Source organism: Poecilia latipinna, unplaced genomic scaffold (assembly GCF_001443285.1).
Source record: "Poecilia latipinna isolate Pla-1442-1.1 unplaced genomic scaffold, P_latipinna-1.0 Scaffold103, whole genome shotgun sequence".
NCBI lineage: Eukaryota > Metazoa > Chordata > Actinopteri > Cyprinodontiformes > Poeciliidae > Poecilia > Poecilia latipinna.
Window position 1 is genome coordinate 904582 of NW_015112719.1, and position 15986 is coordinate 920567.

The 15986-nt window shown below is 39.1% G+C and overlaps 2 protein-coding genes across 2 annotated transcripts; one reads left to right on the forward strand and one right to left on the reverse strand.

Annotated features, from left to right (window-relative positions):
* Window positions 1-1524: 1524 nt before the first annotated feature.
* On the forward strand, window positions 1525-4662 carry klf4 (Kruppel like factor 4). Its single transcript, XM_015027575.1, has 5 exons — window positions 1525-1882; window positions 2019-2127; window positions 2677-3541; window positions 3753-3923; window positions 4316-4662. The coding sequence occupies exons 1-5, from the start codon at window positions 1878-1880 to the stop codon at window positions 4489-4491; spliced, it is 1326 nt and encodes a 441-aa protein (XP_014883061.1). The 5' UTR covers window positions 1525-1877; the 3' UTR covers window positions 4492-4662.
* Window positions 4663-6995: 2333 nt separating this feature from the next.
* rad23b (RAD23 homolog B, nucleotide excision repair protein) lies at window positions 6996-13591 on the reverse strand. Its single transcript, XM_015027576.1, has 10 exons — window positions 13387-13591; window positions 12671-12752; window positions 11523-11602; window positions 11050-11261; window positions 10925-10977; window positions 10439-10566; window positions 8468-8606; window positions 8235-8362; window positions 7620-7799; window positions 6996-7479 (listed from the first exon to the last, which is right to left on the reverse strand). The coding sequence occupies exons 1-10, from the start codon at window positions 13450-13452 to the stop codon at window positions 7366-7368; spliced, it is 1182 nt and encodes a 393-aa protein (XP_014883062.1). The 5' UTR covers window positions 13453-13591; the 3' UTR covers window positions 6996-7365.
* Between the last annotated feature and the right edge of the window lie 2395 nt (window positions 13592-15986).

A 15986-nucleotide genomic window follows, 5' to 3' on the forward strand; every position in this document is an offset into this window, starting at 1 on the left:
AAATGATTTGCAAATCCAGCAAGATGCCAGTTTAGCCACAAAGCCTGGCGTTTTAAAGCTTTAATGCTTTTCAAGGAAGATTTTTAAAACCCAATACAACCTCAGTAACACACAGATTTTTTTAGTGTGTCTTTGGAATAAAATATTACACTTATAGAGTAAAACTACTATAAATAATTTGATTTTAATCAAATAATTTTTGCCAAGCAAAAGTTTAATCATATTTGAAATCTTTGGTTATATATATTTTTAATTAATAATTCAGCACTGTACAAATGTATTTAAGAACATTTACATTTTTTACTTTTAAGCGACCAGAAATTCTCGAAGTTCTTATTCTAAGATAGCCATCATTAATATTTCTTCATATGTCTTCATACACACGGTGTTGTGTACTAGAGGGTGAACCTACATCCACACTTAAGTTTTTGCAGCCTTGTACATATTTTTGAAGATTCTCTTGCATTTAGTCACATCCGTTTTCCCATAATCTCCTACCGGATTTCAAATCCCAAACAGAGGAAAACATTTCCACAGCATAATGCATCCTACAGTATGATTCATCATGAGTTACTTTTAGCAGCTTCACAGAGCTCTGTGTAAAAGTTAAAATTAATCCAAACAACACACAATAATTTTCCTAAGTAGTAAACAGGGAACCTTTTTACTACAGCTAGGCTCAGTGTGGGTAATGTGTTGTAGTTTGCACGGTCTCACTGTACCTAGATTCTCCCCAGGTACAACTTCCTTACACAGTTCAAAAGCATGCAAGTTATGGTAATTGGTCTTTCTAAACTGGCTGCAGCAGTGAGTGTCAGAGAGCATGGTTGTTTGTCCCGTCTACCCTTCTGTGCTTTGCCATTTTATACTGCAACCTGTCCAGGGTTAACCCCGCATCTACTTGCAGATATAGACAATGGAGGCTTTTATTCCTCAAATTAGGACAATACGCCAAGATTATCAAGCAATATTCACTGCACTGCACTATGTGAATATTTATGTGAATATTTATATACACAACTTTCGTACATGTACACACACACACACACACACACATATATATATATATATATATATATATATATATATATATATATATATATATATATATATATATATGTGTGTGTGTGTGTGTTATTAACTAATATAAAAGTAAATGTAAAAAAATGTACTCATCTATATTAATAATAATTATATTTCCATTATTTACTAAGTATTATTTATCTCGGCTCTCCAGGTGATGTGTGCGCCTGCAGGTGTCCGCATTAATCGTCCCTACCTATGTTCTCCTGTCAGTTTGTGTGTTGCAATTGGAAATTTGCACTTCCTAAATGGCTTTTTACAAGAATAAAAGCAGCAAGGATTGGTACCGTTGCTATGAATACAAACAAACCTCGCTGTGCCTCACACTTTTTTTTTCTCTATGCCATTAGACTCGGCCTACCCCTTCACTCTTCGTCCCTCCCCCCCCTAATGTTTTCCTGCGCCCGTTGCCGGGCGACAGAAGGCGTTTCCCATGATTTAGATTTAAGGATGCCTCTCTCACGCTGTTTCCTCACTCAGACTGCCGGTCTCCCTGCAAGGCAACTGGCGGGAGGGATTCCCCTGCTCGTCGCCTCTCTGTCTTCCCCGTTCAAAACAGCCTCCAATCAGTCACAACTAGCTCCATTTTTTTTTCTTTTCTTTTCCTTTTTTTTTTTTTTTTTGTATGCTTTTCTTTTCCACCGGCGCGCCCAATCTAGCGGCGGCATGTCCCGGAGCCAAAGTGCGGCGTGCGGTGCGGAGCAGAAACTTTGAAACACTTCTGACGAGGGGATTTTATTCCTACCAGATCCAGTGCAGTCCGCGGCAAGAAGAATTAGAGTCGATTCTAACTGATGAGGTGAAACATTTTTTTTTTTTTTTTTTCACAACATCGCCTGATCATCGTCTTGCTTGTGGAATATAAAGGAGCCTGCGCAGCGCCTCCTCCTGCAGGATCGTTCCGGGGATTTACGGTGTTTTTTGTGTAATTTCAGGCAGCCTCCAAATGACGTCGAGATGGCTTGTGGCACGCTTCTCCCATCTATTTCCACGTTTGCCAGCGGACCAACTGACAAGAGCAGACCCATAGGAGGTGCTTATCTGGTGAGTATACCCTACTGCCTGCCAGATAGACCTTGGGCATCAGGGAATCTCTTATAGTCCTCTATTTAAAGTGTGTTTATTTCTCAGTGTAGCTCCCATATTATTACTGCAGTCAAGGCTTGACACTGCTGGGGCGTGCACCAGTTTATACAGGCAACCCTAGGCATTCAAACTGGGAAAGCACACATGGTTTCCAGCAAAACTCCTAGAAAGAATATTATCTGACTACACGATGTCTCCGAGTGCCTATCCAAGCCTACTTATTGTTTTTCTTTTTCCCATTTTTATGCTTTCTGAATCAATTCCAGTATTCCAGCCAGTACACATTCCAAAGATCTTTCCTCCACCTGACTGAGCTGTGTTGCTGAGCTTTCATAAATATCGCCCTTCATTAAATTCTTTCTTGAACTGAACTTGTCCACAAGTCGGTTTCCCTTGTTTTGGACTCTTTTAAGGTAGAGCAGGACATAAATGGGTACAAGTTTCTTGTAATTAGTGGTAACTCGACACAAACAAGCTTCTTATCTGGTTTCTGTAACTTATCTCTAGAAATGGAAGGAGGAGTTGTCCCATCTTAAGAGACCAAGTGTGCCGGAGAGAAGCAGCTGCTGCTGCGACCCAGACCACCCCACAGCCACCAGCATAACAAGCACCAGCATGTCCAAGAAGGACACTGAGCCAGATCTGGACTTGGACTATGATTTTATTTTGTCCAATTCCATCTTGCAGCAGCAGCAGCAGCAACAGCAGGAGGACGCCATGGGGTGCAGCTCTGCCCAGGCCATGTCATCTTCCCCAGGTTCCTTCACCTCATCTTACCAACTTCCTTCTCCTCAAGACACTGCCAGCGAGCTGCTCTACACCATCCCAGACATCAGTGACGTTTCGCCCTCTGGAGGCTTTGTGGCAGAACTCATGAGGCCTGATTTGGACCCAGCATACCTCCACCCCCCTAGCCTCCATGGCAAGTTTGTAGTCAAGACAACAATGGACATGGGAGAGTACAGCCAAAGCATGACTGTAGGCAAGGCCTGCGTCGGCACGGCATCGGACTCTGCTCCGTCACGGGTCTCGCCGTCCTTCGTGTGCAGCCGGATAAAGCGGGAGAACCCCAGTAACTGCACCATTTCACAGCCCATCGACCTGCACTTGGCAGGGGTGAACTCTCATGGCCGGGCAGGCCAGCAACAGCGTCCCAGCAACTTGGATCTTCACGCATTTCCAGGGAATGGGAGGACCATGACCAGCACTAGATTGTCTTCGTCCTCATCCCTTTCTCCAGACAATCCTCTTGGCCGGGAGCACCAGTTGGGCCACCCTCTGTCTCAGATCCCAGTACCTCCGCAGGGGTACCACCATGGTACCTCTCAGGGCTACACCTCCTACCCTCAGGGCTCGTCCATGCAGTACCCAGGTGACTGGCACACCACTTTGCAGTATCAATTACTTTGTACAACCAGTTCAGCTGAGAGTTTATCTATTCAATAAATTCAATTTTAGAGAAGAAACGGTAGTTTTGGCAAAACCGACTGCACAAACGAATTCTGTTATTAAGATCTTTATTCTTCTAGGGTATGATATTAATGTTTCATGGCGACTATGTTGGCCATCCTTTCACCCTACAGAGGGTCTCATGATCTCCAGCGGGGACTGCTTGCCCGAGGAGCCGAAGCCCAAACGCGGTAGGCGCTCCTGGCCCAGGAAGAGGGTGGCGACGCACACGTGCGACTACGTTGGCTGTGGCAAAACGTACACAAAGAGCTCCCACCTGAAAGCACACCACCGCACACATACAGGTAGAGCTCCCTTTACTGCTTTTCCTTCTCCTGTTGCCTTTTACTTTATGAGGCATGCACATTGAAGCCTCGCTCGTTAATCATACTTATTTTTTGTTATCTAGAGCTATTCAGCTTAAGGCTTTCATTGTGGATTTACAAAAAAACAGGCCACATCACTTGCACGTTGTTGAACAAACACATTCATAGAAGGGTGGGGGATGGACTAGGAGAGTTGCTTGTCAGGTGCAGCCAAACAGGTTGACACTGATCCCTGCTCAAATACAAGTGCTAGGCCTTTTACGGAGGAGCTGCAGGACAGGATGGACCTCTTTTCTAGCTGGAGGTGGCTACTTCAACCTTAGGGATGGTGCTAACTGCTCTGTGTGTGTGTGTTTTTTTTGTTATCACAGGGGAGAAGCCTTACCACTGCGACTGGGAGGGCTGCGGCTGGAAGTTTGCACGTTCCGATGAGCTCACTCGCCACTACAGGAAACACACGGGTCATCGGCCTTTCCAGTGCCAGAAATGCGACCGGGCCTTCTCCAGGTCGGACCACCTTGCTCTCCATATGAAGAGACACCTATGAGACGCAGACAAGACGACAAAAGCTGAAGGCTATATATATATATATATGTATATATATATATATATGATGTCTGCAGAATCCTGAACACTTTTTTTTTTTTTTTTACCAATACTTGCCTTCAAGCTGACGTCGAGCAGCAAGACACGCTGTGGTGTTCATGGCACAAAGAAAAAAAAAAAGCATTACTCCTTTAAGAGCCCCTCTCACGTTGTGCAGGTGACTCGACGAGGCCTCAAAGCCAGGGTTGTAAAACCTTTTTATAAAACAAAACAAACAAAAAAAAAAAAAAGGGACCAAACTGGAATTTGTCTTATTTAACTGACAAAACTTGGTGGACCAGGTGCCAGCGGATTTTAACTGGAAAATTCAGGGAAACCAGGAGCAACAGACAAAGCATCTCCAGAGGCCTTCTAGCAGCGAGCAACACACCATCGCAGACTTTACTCCTAATACACACTGTTTAAAACAAACTGTATTAATAAACACAGCGATATTTATCATCCCATTTCACCTGCAAAGCCATTTATTTTCAGGTACAATGTTAATTTATACAGAATGGTGCTGAGTAATAGAGAAGGTTTCTTTTAGGAAAAAAAAGGTACCAAAGATGATGGAAAATAGATAAAAGAAAAGGGTGAAGCAATGAAAATAAAAGTGCCATTTAGTTGTTTGTGTTTTCTTCCAAAAAGTATGACTTCAGGTGAACACTTTCTAAACAGCGATGGCAATCTACAATGCACTGCAGCTGCAAAGTGCAATAATTTATATGAAACATTCGTATTTTTGTATTGAATGAGTAACTCTGAACAAAGATTTTGCTTTTGTTTATAGCCAAAATATGTAATATAATGTTAAACTTTGTACATTTGTACATAAAAATGTTTTGTTATTGTTTTGTATTTTACAGTATAATGAAATAAAAATGTATTTGAACTAAGAAAATCAAGGTGGCATTTATACTCTTAGCTAATTCAAATCCATGATGAGATGCATGTGGTCATTAGACGTTTTGCGAAACCGCAACAGAGCAGTACATTTATATTTGAAATGGCAGCGGTGACTCACAGTCGCATCCTACACAATATAATCGTCCCATATGGAGAGGCAAACCAGCACAACGTTGCCATTTAAAAAGTTTTCCCTTTTCCGCATGTTTTTTTTTTTCTTTCCACCTGTCAAAGGAAAGAAAACGGGACATTCAAGGATGACACCAGATCTGATTGCTGCTCTCTGCTGAGTCAATATGAATAAAAACACAAAATGAAGCTAGAATGACAGTCTTTGTATTCTCATTTCTTATTTGTACACTGCTGTGTGCATGAAACTGCTGTTTGAATATTCCCATGTTAGTGGGTTAATGACGAAAATTAAACTCTGCTTTAGTAAACCGAGTTTAACCGGTTAATGACTCAGCGATGTTTGTTTTATTTTGGGATCTTCATAGCAGAGGCTGTGAAAGAGTTTTATTTAGTTCATTTCTTTTAAAACAGTGCTTCCAAAACTTGGGAAGCTTTAGGATGTAAGTCATTCAAACTGCAAGCATTTTACAACTGATTTTTAATATAATCCAGTCCAAAAACAAACCAAAATATGCACCTGAGCTGAAAAAACTGCAGTTAAATTGATGAGTTCGTAACATGACAGTGCAAAAAAACATGTAAAAAAAAAAAAAAAAAAAAAGGTTATCCAACAACCTCTCAAAGACTTTCTGTAAATAAATACTACCGCAACAATTTAGAAAAAAAAAGTTCTCAATGGAAAACAGATTTAGAACCATATGGTGCATATTGATATGACAATTTCAGGATTATCCAAAATAAAAATAAATAAAAAAAAAAAACAGAAAATGAATAAACCATCTGTGCATCTACACATGTAAGAAAATGCCCCTTCAAGAAGACAAATTGAACACAAAAAGAATATACGTGTATGTAGACATATATTTTACACACACACATATCAAAACAATTTATAATTTTACTTTAGAAATAGTATACTCGAAATTTTAACATACTTTGTTCCTATTCCAGATTATTTTTTCATATTTTTGACTTGTTGACAGAATATTCATAGCCTGACCATTATCTTCCTACCTTATTCTTCTAGTAGCAACACGGTTTTTTCCAAGTTGGTATACATGGAATCATTTAAAGGTACCAATAATTGTACGCAAGCTTTAAAAGGAGGACAAAAACCAAGATGTAGTTAAATTAAATATGAGCTTCACCCATGTTGGGACACTTATCATATAGTATCGACATTCATTTGTTGCATAGCTTCAGGTCGGCGCTGTTAAATCATGTGAAACATTTTGTGGTCTACGTTGCCCTCTGCAGGTTTATTCAGCTAAATCATCCTGTTTTTTTACAACAGGAAATGCTCTCTAGTTTGTCTCTTCACTGGAATTGATATAAGGGAAGGCAAAAATGTAGTGAGTTGCATTTGTAAAATGTAACATATATCATGATGTAAAAATAAAGACAAACAGAAGGTGACACACATGTTGCTTGATTGGTTCCAATTTAATTTTTTTTTTCCAAGGAGCAAGTGAATACTGTAAGAACCTCTTAGATTTACCCTATTATTTGCAAACAAACAATTGTTCTTAAGCAATGAAACAAAAGGCACATAGGCAAACTCTGATGCAAAAGTATTGGATTTTAATCACTACTCCATTGTATCCTGTTAACAACAGCCTGTCCTTTTACAGCAGCTCCCAACTGAGAATTATCCAGTGTTATCATGAAACTTTGATTTGGAACCGGGGAATAAAATACACTTTGGATATTAAAAGGCTTATTTGCAGATATACTGAACATGACTAACAAAACAGTGGAGGAGGAAGAGTGAAAACAACAAAAACTAATGTCTCCTTTAATCGTCGTCAAAGTTTTGTTGTAAAAGGAAGTTGGCAGCCAAGTTCTCATTCTTATCACAAGCGAAGTAGGCTTGGATGACGAGTCCTTCTGGAAAACCCAAGGCTTTTAGCTGGATGGGAAGCAAAGTGTGAAAGTTAGTTTAACAGAACTGTAATAACCATCAACCTTTTCAATTTAAGCTCTGTTTTTAGATATTAAAAAAAAGAAAAAAAGAAAACATGTTCCAGAAATTCTCGTCTTCCACCTCACCCTCTCAATAGCTTCTTTTTCCTGTGGTGTGACCTGAATATAGTTCATCTGACCCCCACCAGCTGTACCACCTCCCACCCCTCCGGCTCCACCCGGTCCTCCTCCGCCACCTGCTGGAGCTGGGTCTGGATTTGGCTCATTCAGCATCTGGATGAACTGTTCTTGGTGGCTGCTGATCTCCTATAATTCAGAATGAAAAGTTCATGACTAGTTTAGTGTTTGCAAAGTGAAACGCAGAACAGAGCGTTTAAAAAAGAGCTTTAATGTGGCTGTGTGGAATCTATTAGTGTGATTAAGAAAAAGAAACAAGGTGAATTCATTTTTTTGTGCAATGAAAAATGCTCCCATTTGACAAACACACACTACTTTTGGTTAATTTATTCCACAAAATCCCATTAAAACACACTGCAATGTATTATGAAATGTGAAAATGCCCAAGAGGCTTGGTTGTCTTTCCCTTGCAATGTGTCATTAGAAGAATGACTTGAAATTTTAAACACTGGATATGGTAGACTGGTAGATGAGTAAACTGTCATTTTGTTAAAACTCTCCTATAAAAGTAATAAAAGTCTTAATCTAGAAGTGAAATATTGTTGCGGTCTGGCTCTTCCTCACCTGCAGCAGCTCTGGGTTCTCCCTGCCGATCTCCTGCAGCAACGTCGGAAGCAGGGCAGGATTCTGCTGAATCAGCTGTCGCATCACCTGGAACTGAGGCTGATTTCTTAGGAAGCTCAAGGGATTGGCTGGAAGCGGAAATTAAATTTGTAAGAAGCAAGCAACAAGAAAACTGGCAAAGAAAGCAGAGTTGCATGTCTCATTTGTTTTTGGAATCAGGGTGTTCCACTTACTTCCTGCTGTAGCGCTTGGTGAAGATCCGGTGTTGGCAGGAGTGTTAACACTTCCGGAGGGAGCAGCTGGAGCTCCACTGGATGGAGTCGCCGTGGTATCAGGACCTGGTGCAGGACTCTGCTCTGTGGACGACGCACCCTGTGGAAGGAGGCAGGCCTCCACTGGTTAGTAGATCAACAAGAAGGGGGATGATACTCTCATATCTTTGTAAGAAGTACTTTGTAAGAGTTTTACGTTTTTTTTGCAAGTGAACACTAAAACCTCTGTCAAACCGTTTCCTATTGGATGCTGATGCATTTGAAAATGGATTTAATGTACAACAAGAAATAAATTGCATTCTGTGAAACCACTTTTGTCAATAAAAACAAAATATGTGTGTTGGCTTTGATGCACCCCAAGCTTGCATTATGGATAAATATTTGGGTGAAGGGTGTAAAATGTAGTCTAACACCCAGTCAGGACATAGTAAGTTACTTCTCTAGTTTTATATTTAAAACTAATTGATCGCCTGACCATTTTTGACTGACAGTTCACTGGCATATTATCTAAAAAAATTATGAGCTGACAAATACACAAAATAAGTCTAGCTGTCATTAATTGAACATCCAGCATGCTGAGGGGAGTACATTTTCAGAGTGCCAGCACATCATGACATTACGTAACATTATTTGGGGTCATTGCTTGACGTTTACCTTAAATTCAAATAGAAAAAAAACTAAATTTATCCTATAGAGAAATTAAATTTAACTCATATCATCCAAGTATCTTCAAAGAGTGATTGTGGATAGTGATGCTTTGGGCAGGAAGGATCTCAGGTAGCAGTCAGTTTTGCAACGAATCTGAAGTTGCTACATATCCCTGCATGACATGCTAACTACTCAATATCAAGGCAGCAGAGGTGATATTACACAGGAACATTTCCTAGATAACACCATCCAGTTTTTGCCAACACTGCTAATCTACCTCAATGCTTTTGCCACTCCTCTTTAAATCTCTGCCTGTGATGTTACAGTCGGGAATATGATCTTTGTCCATGATCATAAATGGAAGAGTTGGCTTGGACTTCCTCCTTCTCTCTGTTCTTTGGTTCTGCTCTGCATCCAAGAAGTCCCTTTTTAAACTCCTCTGGGTTTTGGGCTCCCAGTTCAGGTATTATTTAAACTTTTGACATTCTAATGAGCTAGTCCCAGCCTGGTTGCCATGGTTATGCAACCAGGCAACCAGGTTGAACAACTACCTGAAAGTAAAACAGCATGAACAAAAGTTGTTCCAGCTGCACAGCATCCAAAGCCAGAGGGAATAATTCTCCAAAAAAAAAGAAAAAAAAGCAATGCCACAGCCAGAAAAGTTAACAAAAGGAAGAAATCAGAAATAATGCAACAGAGCTACTCCAACATGCTGCCATTGTGAGTGGCACAACTGTGGGATTAAATGGAATTGACTGTTAATTGAAATTTCATATTAAAATCCAAGGCATTAGAGCAATTTGTGATATATAGTATGTCTACAAGTTAGACCCTCATCAAACGTAACGTTTTTGATATCCCCCCCACCCAAAAAAAAAAAAAAAAAAAAAAAAAATTTTCCCGGCCTGTTTTATAGGAAGCTAAAACTACAGTACATGCTACAATATTATATTTTTCATCTAAAGCATCATGTTTTTGCGTGCTATTGAAATGGTAAACCCACAGTAGTGTGAGGGGTAGAAGATTTTTCTGAACAAATATTTGGGGACTCTTGTAAAGTTTTATAGATAACCGGACCGTCTACAAAACAATGATATGAATCTGATCTAAAGTTTGGAAAAAAAAAAAAAAGCCTTTAACACAACTATGGGCTGAGAAAGCAAAGTAAGCTCCAAAATTGCAAATGTCACACATGAGTATAATATTTAATCAGTTAAAGTGATGTATCAATCTGGCAATATATAATTAAAAGCGCATTAATTTCATCCACAGAGCTCCTCATACCGACAGCAGGTACTCCACAGCCCTGTCAGGGTTGTTGAAGCTCGCTCTCAGAGCTGCCACCACTTCTTCTCTCCCGAAGCCCAGGAGCATCATTTCATTTACCATGGCATCATACGACGAACCTGTCACTGAAGGAATGAGTAGACAGTCGCCAATACAGCAACTGAGATTTATTGTCGCAGTGCAGACAAATCTTTTCATCTCTATTCTTTAAAACAAAATTTAAAAACCTAAGACACAGCAAGAGAGATAGTTGTTTCTACAAAATATAACTCCATTTAAACAATTTGAGTTAAAAAAAAAAAGTATTATTGTTAAAAGGAAATCAGAAAAAATTGATGCTCAGCAGTTTTCAGACATGCAGGTTCACAGGATTCACTGTGAGGCAACACATTTTCTAAGTGTAGAGCATGAGGACATATAGACGTGTGCCTCGCGTACATCGGAACAGCTAACAAACATCTAAACATATAAATGCAGCCTTACCAAGAGTTGAAACAGCTTCATTTATCAAGTTGGAGTTTGGTGAAATCTCAGAGCTTGTAGAAGAGAAAAGAAAATACTTAATATCTCCAAAACGTAATGATATTGAGTGAATGTCTGATCCTTACCCGCTACTGCCACTACTGGTGGAGGATGGTTCAGAGATGGGTGGCGTCTCCTCTTGTTTGTCCTCTGACTTGTTGTCAGAGGGAGTCGTCTCTGCTGGATTATCTAAACTAGACAAAGCTGCAGGAGGGGCTGCAGGAGGAGCTGCAGGAGCCGTGGTGACGGGAGCTGAAGAGGTTGATGAAGTCTGTGTGGTGGCTGAGGCTGTTTTGGGCTGGAAGAAAAAAAAATAAAATAAATCACAGGCCATAAAATATCTTCGTCAAATAAAAGCTGTCATTATGATCAAGCTATCAACTCTGTTGTATTTTACATAATTATGCTGCTCCAAACTGATAATAAAGAGTAAAATATTGCTTTTTCTGACTAAAGTCATTGGACAGCTTTAATCCTTTGATGGAATACCAGCCAATGCTAATTCAAAAAGAAAAAAGAAAAAAAACACAGCAAGTTGGAGAAACTTTAAATTATGAACCTTTGTCACCATGAGCACCACAAAGTTCTTCTCATCAATGTTGTACTCTTTGAGAGGCGTGTCATCGTTTAAGATTTTACCTGTCAAAACACAAAAAAAATGAACAACTATATAAAATGGTGCACACTTTATATGAACTAAACCTCTGCTGAACGAATGACTCAACAGTGTTCAGGAAAGCAAATGTGTAAAATTCAAGCTTTACATTGAAGTCTAAAATGCTACAGTCCCAATACTTTGGAAAAATATGTGAGAGTATGCAACAATGTTTAACATAGATAAATCTTAACATATTACTTAGCATTACTATGGAAAACGAAGCAAATGTAGCAAAATATGCATCACTTATCTAAACAAAGGCCTCTTAAATAAAACTATTAACCACTCAGAGACTTCTTTAATTCTGCACTGTCCATGTGGTTACAGTTCTTTTTTTTTTTTACTTTATGAAGCTGACCATAATCCATCAAATCTATAGGTGAAAATAAAGTTGCACATGGATTGTGGGTAGCTTCATTTAGTGGGGAAAAAATCTGTATGAAGAAACAACTTTTTTCAGTTACACAATTGTTGTTTCCTCTGCTCTCAACACTTGATGCAATCAGCTTTTGACTTCTGGGTCACTCTGTTCGCTTCAAGCTGCAGCTTTTCTGTGGGACTTCTGTCTTTGTACTGACTTACAAAGACAGAAATCGCTGTGTTAATTTTGCCACACGTTTTAAATCATTGTCCTTTCAGTTGTCTGGCAGATTTATATGCAAAGTCTCCTGGCATCTCAAAACGTTGGTGATGCTTTTCATGACTGACTGTTTTAAAAACCAAGATACAGAAAAAGTTCTTTAAAAAAGTTCAGTTCTTTAAAAATCACAACAAACTTCTTATAATGAATATTTATCACATATAAATTGCCCTTTTTCAAAAAGTTGTGTAACATTTGCAACTCTAAATTACTTATTTAGCTTACTGAGGGCAAAAATGGCTGAATTGTAAAGTTTGCAGACCTTTTCCCACCTGTCTTCTCCCACCCCCCTATTTAATCAGACTTGGAAAAATAAAATCCCATACTTTTCCAGACTTTCACACATCTCTACCAAAGACTCCAAAAACATGGGACAGCATCTTATTTTATGAATTTGCACATATCATACCAGCATAGATCAATTTCTGTGCTGCAACCGAAAAGATGTCCTTCCCCTTCTCCTTTTCAATCCTCTCTTTTAATGTTTTCACCTATAGAAAAAGCATGAAAAAAACGTTAACAATGGTGTTCACATGTTATGTTGCACAACTGTTTACAACCCTTAAAACATCCGTTTAGTTGCTAAGAGTAATAAAGGAAGTGAGCTTTACCTGCTCTCATAAAACTGGTTCAACAAACCAAATTCCCTGTGACATATCGCCTACAAAAATAACGGCTTCCTTCTGAAATTGCCACAACGACCAGGGTTAAATCGAGTTTAACAGACAAATTAGAAGGTAAAAAAAAGTTACAGTCTCCTTTTGGTTAAATTAAAATATTACGCAGTCCCCGTACATGAAAAAAGAACATCATATAAGCCCACCGAAAGTAAAAGTTAGTAAGTAAATCATTTCAAACATCACGTGGGCTGCGGCTAATTACTGATAACACAAGTCACTTTTTCAATATGTACAAGTCAGTTACTTTGACTAGTTCAGAAATGGTAACATAATTATACAAAGCTTAAGTAGGACGCATTGAGGACAAATACATAAATAACATTCCATGAATTTTCGCAAACCTACTTATGGACGTGCCTGTTATGATACATTCCAAAACTGTTCTCGGTTCCAGGACATACCCCACTCCCACTCCACCCCCTTCACTTATATTTTTATCTCTCACCGTCTCCTCCTCATCGATGTCAATTTTAAATGTTTGTTGTTGTAATGTCTTCAGAGTTATCAGCATCTTGTCAGTCGAGCTTGACCCGGACTGGACTGGCTTAAATCTATTAAATCCAACTTGAAAGACTCCACTGTTTTTTTCGTTGGCTCATCACAACCTGTCAGCCGCCATGACTTTTCGGTTCTCTTCTTCGTGTGTTATACATCGTGCTTATGGTCCACCTAGTGGTTAGATGGTGAACAACATCATATGTTGTGTTTGCGTTCAATTTGACTCAGAAATTGTAATATTAGTGCACTGTATTGAGTGATTTTTAAAATTTTTTTATTTAACTATGTTAGTCAAATACCCATGTTTATTCACTCTCTTTTACAGCTAATTAGATATTTGGTTATGGTGTTTTTGTCAGCGATTGTATAAATAAAACTTATTTAATTTGACTTCCAGTCTATGGATCAACCTCATTCATTCAGCACTAAGCTGGAGTGAATATATTCCAGATTTCCCCTTCAATTACAGTTTGGTTAAAGCAAAAAAACAAAACAACAACAACAAAAAAATGCTTATCACAATTAATTTATCTTAATACAAAGTAACCATGAACATAAAGAGTAAGGGCAGGCATTAAGAATATGTATAAAGGTTCAGTTTGCTGATTAATGGGCAACATGGAAAAATGGCTTGTGTCTATGTTTGTGTTGCAATAGAAAATGATGAGAAAGTTCCTACAATCACAACCCTTTAACACTTGTAAAATCGCCTGTTATCACTCAATATTCAAAGCTTTTATGTAATGCTGTTTTTTCTTTTTTTTCTTTTTTTTTTCAACGATGTTGCCCAGTGGTCACTTTAGGAGGGCTGCAAAGTACAAAAAATAAAATATTCAAGGTGTTCTGCAATATTGTGTAGTCTTAGTCAATCTTCATCTCCCACTTCTCTTTCTGTCCTTCTGCGTCTCTTTGCTTGGCCTGCTCTTCTCGCATCCTGAGGTCCTCCTCTCTACTCAGGCTATCCCCCCGCCTCCATCACGTTTTCACAGAAGGAGCAGTGGCCTCACTGGCCTTGGCCTACGCATAGTCTCATCAGGTATTCCTTATGCTGCTCCACTTGGCAGCTGTACTGTTGTCCTCTTTTCCCCTCTCCTCTCTTCTCCCACTCTGTGACTGTGTCTCCTGCTCCTGTCTCCAGGGGTCGTCAGTCTGCCATCGGCCTCCTCTGAAGTGGAGAGCTGCAGAGATTACAGTCTGATCCCTGGCGACTCAAAGATATTTTTAAGAGATGATGTTAGACATGTGAAATAAAGACTCAGCCCCCATTCCCCCACCTTAAGAAGGCAGAGTAGGGAAGGACGTGAAAATGAGAATTTCAGTGGAAAAAAGAAAGAAAGAAACTGTGTCCATAGACTTCCGAAAACTTGAAGCCATTTTTTGAAAACATCTGCCCTGCAGGATTAAGTGTCTTGAACAGATACTCAAAAACATGCGTGGTTTCGGTCAGCGGGGTTCTTGGAGGGTGTGGACAGTAGTTCAGAAGAAAACAGATGACTGGAAGGGTGTAGCCAATGAAAGCTACTGACATGCTTTCTCATCCAAGCGCAGTGACTATTTACCTATTTTATTCAGTTTCCATCTATCTATCCATCACAATATTTATAGCCTTAATTCATTTACAATACACCACCGCAGATGGGCATCTGGCAATATAGAATACTTTTAAAGACAGTAAAAAAAATATTGCAAGTACATACATTCTAAAAGTATCACCATCATGGACTGGCTGTTTACATGTCTGCAAGCCTGGTCTTAAAAAAAAAAAAAAAAAAACTCCTTATGTCTTATTCTGAAAATTTGCCAGTCTGCAATCAATTTGAAGTCCTCAGGTAAATAACTCCACGCAATTAACCGCTTGCACAGAAAAAAGCGGTTTGACTAAAAAAGGTTTCACAAAAAGATACCTTACGATTCTTGCTGAATGCACCATGAGTTACTAAACCTAGAGTAACTGCAACGACACTGAGCAACTGAGGAGCCCAATCTTGCATTTAAAAATTCATAAGAAATTGCAAAATTGAATAAAGCATGATTAAATCTAGCAGGTTTTATGTTCAAGGTTTTGATTGCTTGGTCATATTTCATCCTTAGAGGCCTCATGGTTGATTTAACATAAAACCAGGATGTCACAAGGTAACTTACGTGAGAATCATGTAGTGCATGGAACTATTTACAACATGAAATCAAGGAAAAGCTTGAATTAGTCTAAATATAGGTGCAGATGTAGATGTATGAAGGTTTGCTTTTGCAACTCTGCTCATCATTTTCACAATTTTTTCAATTTTTAAATGAGAATCCAGAACAAAACCACAATAATTCACTTCTGAAACCTGCTCAGTGCGTTGACCATTAATTTCTAAATTCAAATTGGAGCCACCGATTACAGACCTTACCCTCAAAAAGAAGAAAACCAAAGCAATCTTTTAAACTTTTTGTTACATTTCTACACACTGCAACCACAAACGTCTGTGTATTTTATTAGGCTATGATGTGACAGACCAACACAAAAGGTTATTTCTGCGAGACATTGTTTTCAACATTTGTTTA

Bases quoted from the DNA above. Each gene is read 5' to 3' on its own strand.
- rad23b (XM_015027576.1), bottom strand. From the start codon at position 13,452: ATGCTGATAACTCTGAAGACATTACAACAACAAACATTTAAAATTGAC. The intron at 8,607-10,438 runs GTATGAGGAGCT...CTCCTTCCACAG, and splicing joins CTGTGGAGTACCTGCTGTCG to GGTGCGTCGTCCACAGAGCA. The intron at 7,800-8,234 runs GTGAGGAAGAGC...TCTGAATTATAG, and splicing joins AGAACCCAGAGCTGCTGCAG to GAGATCAGCAGCCACCAAGA.
- klf4 (XM_015027575.1), top strand. The intron at 3,542-3,752 runs GTGACTGGCACA...TTCACCCTACAG, and splicing joins CTCGTCCATGCAGTACCCAG to AGGGTCTCATGATCTCCAGC. The intron at 3,924-4,315 runs GTAGAGCTCCCT...TTGTTATCACAG, and splicing joins ACACCACCGCACACATACAG to GGGAGAAGCCTTACCACTGC.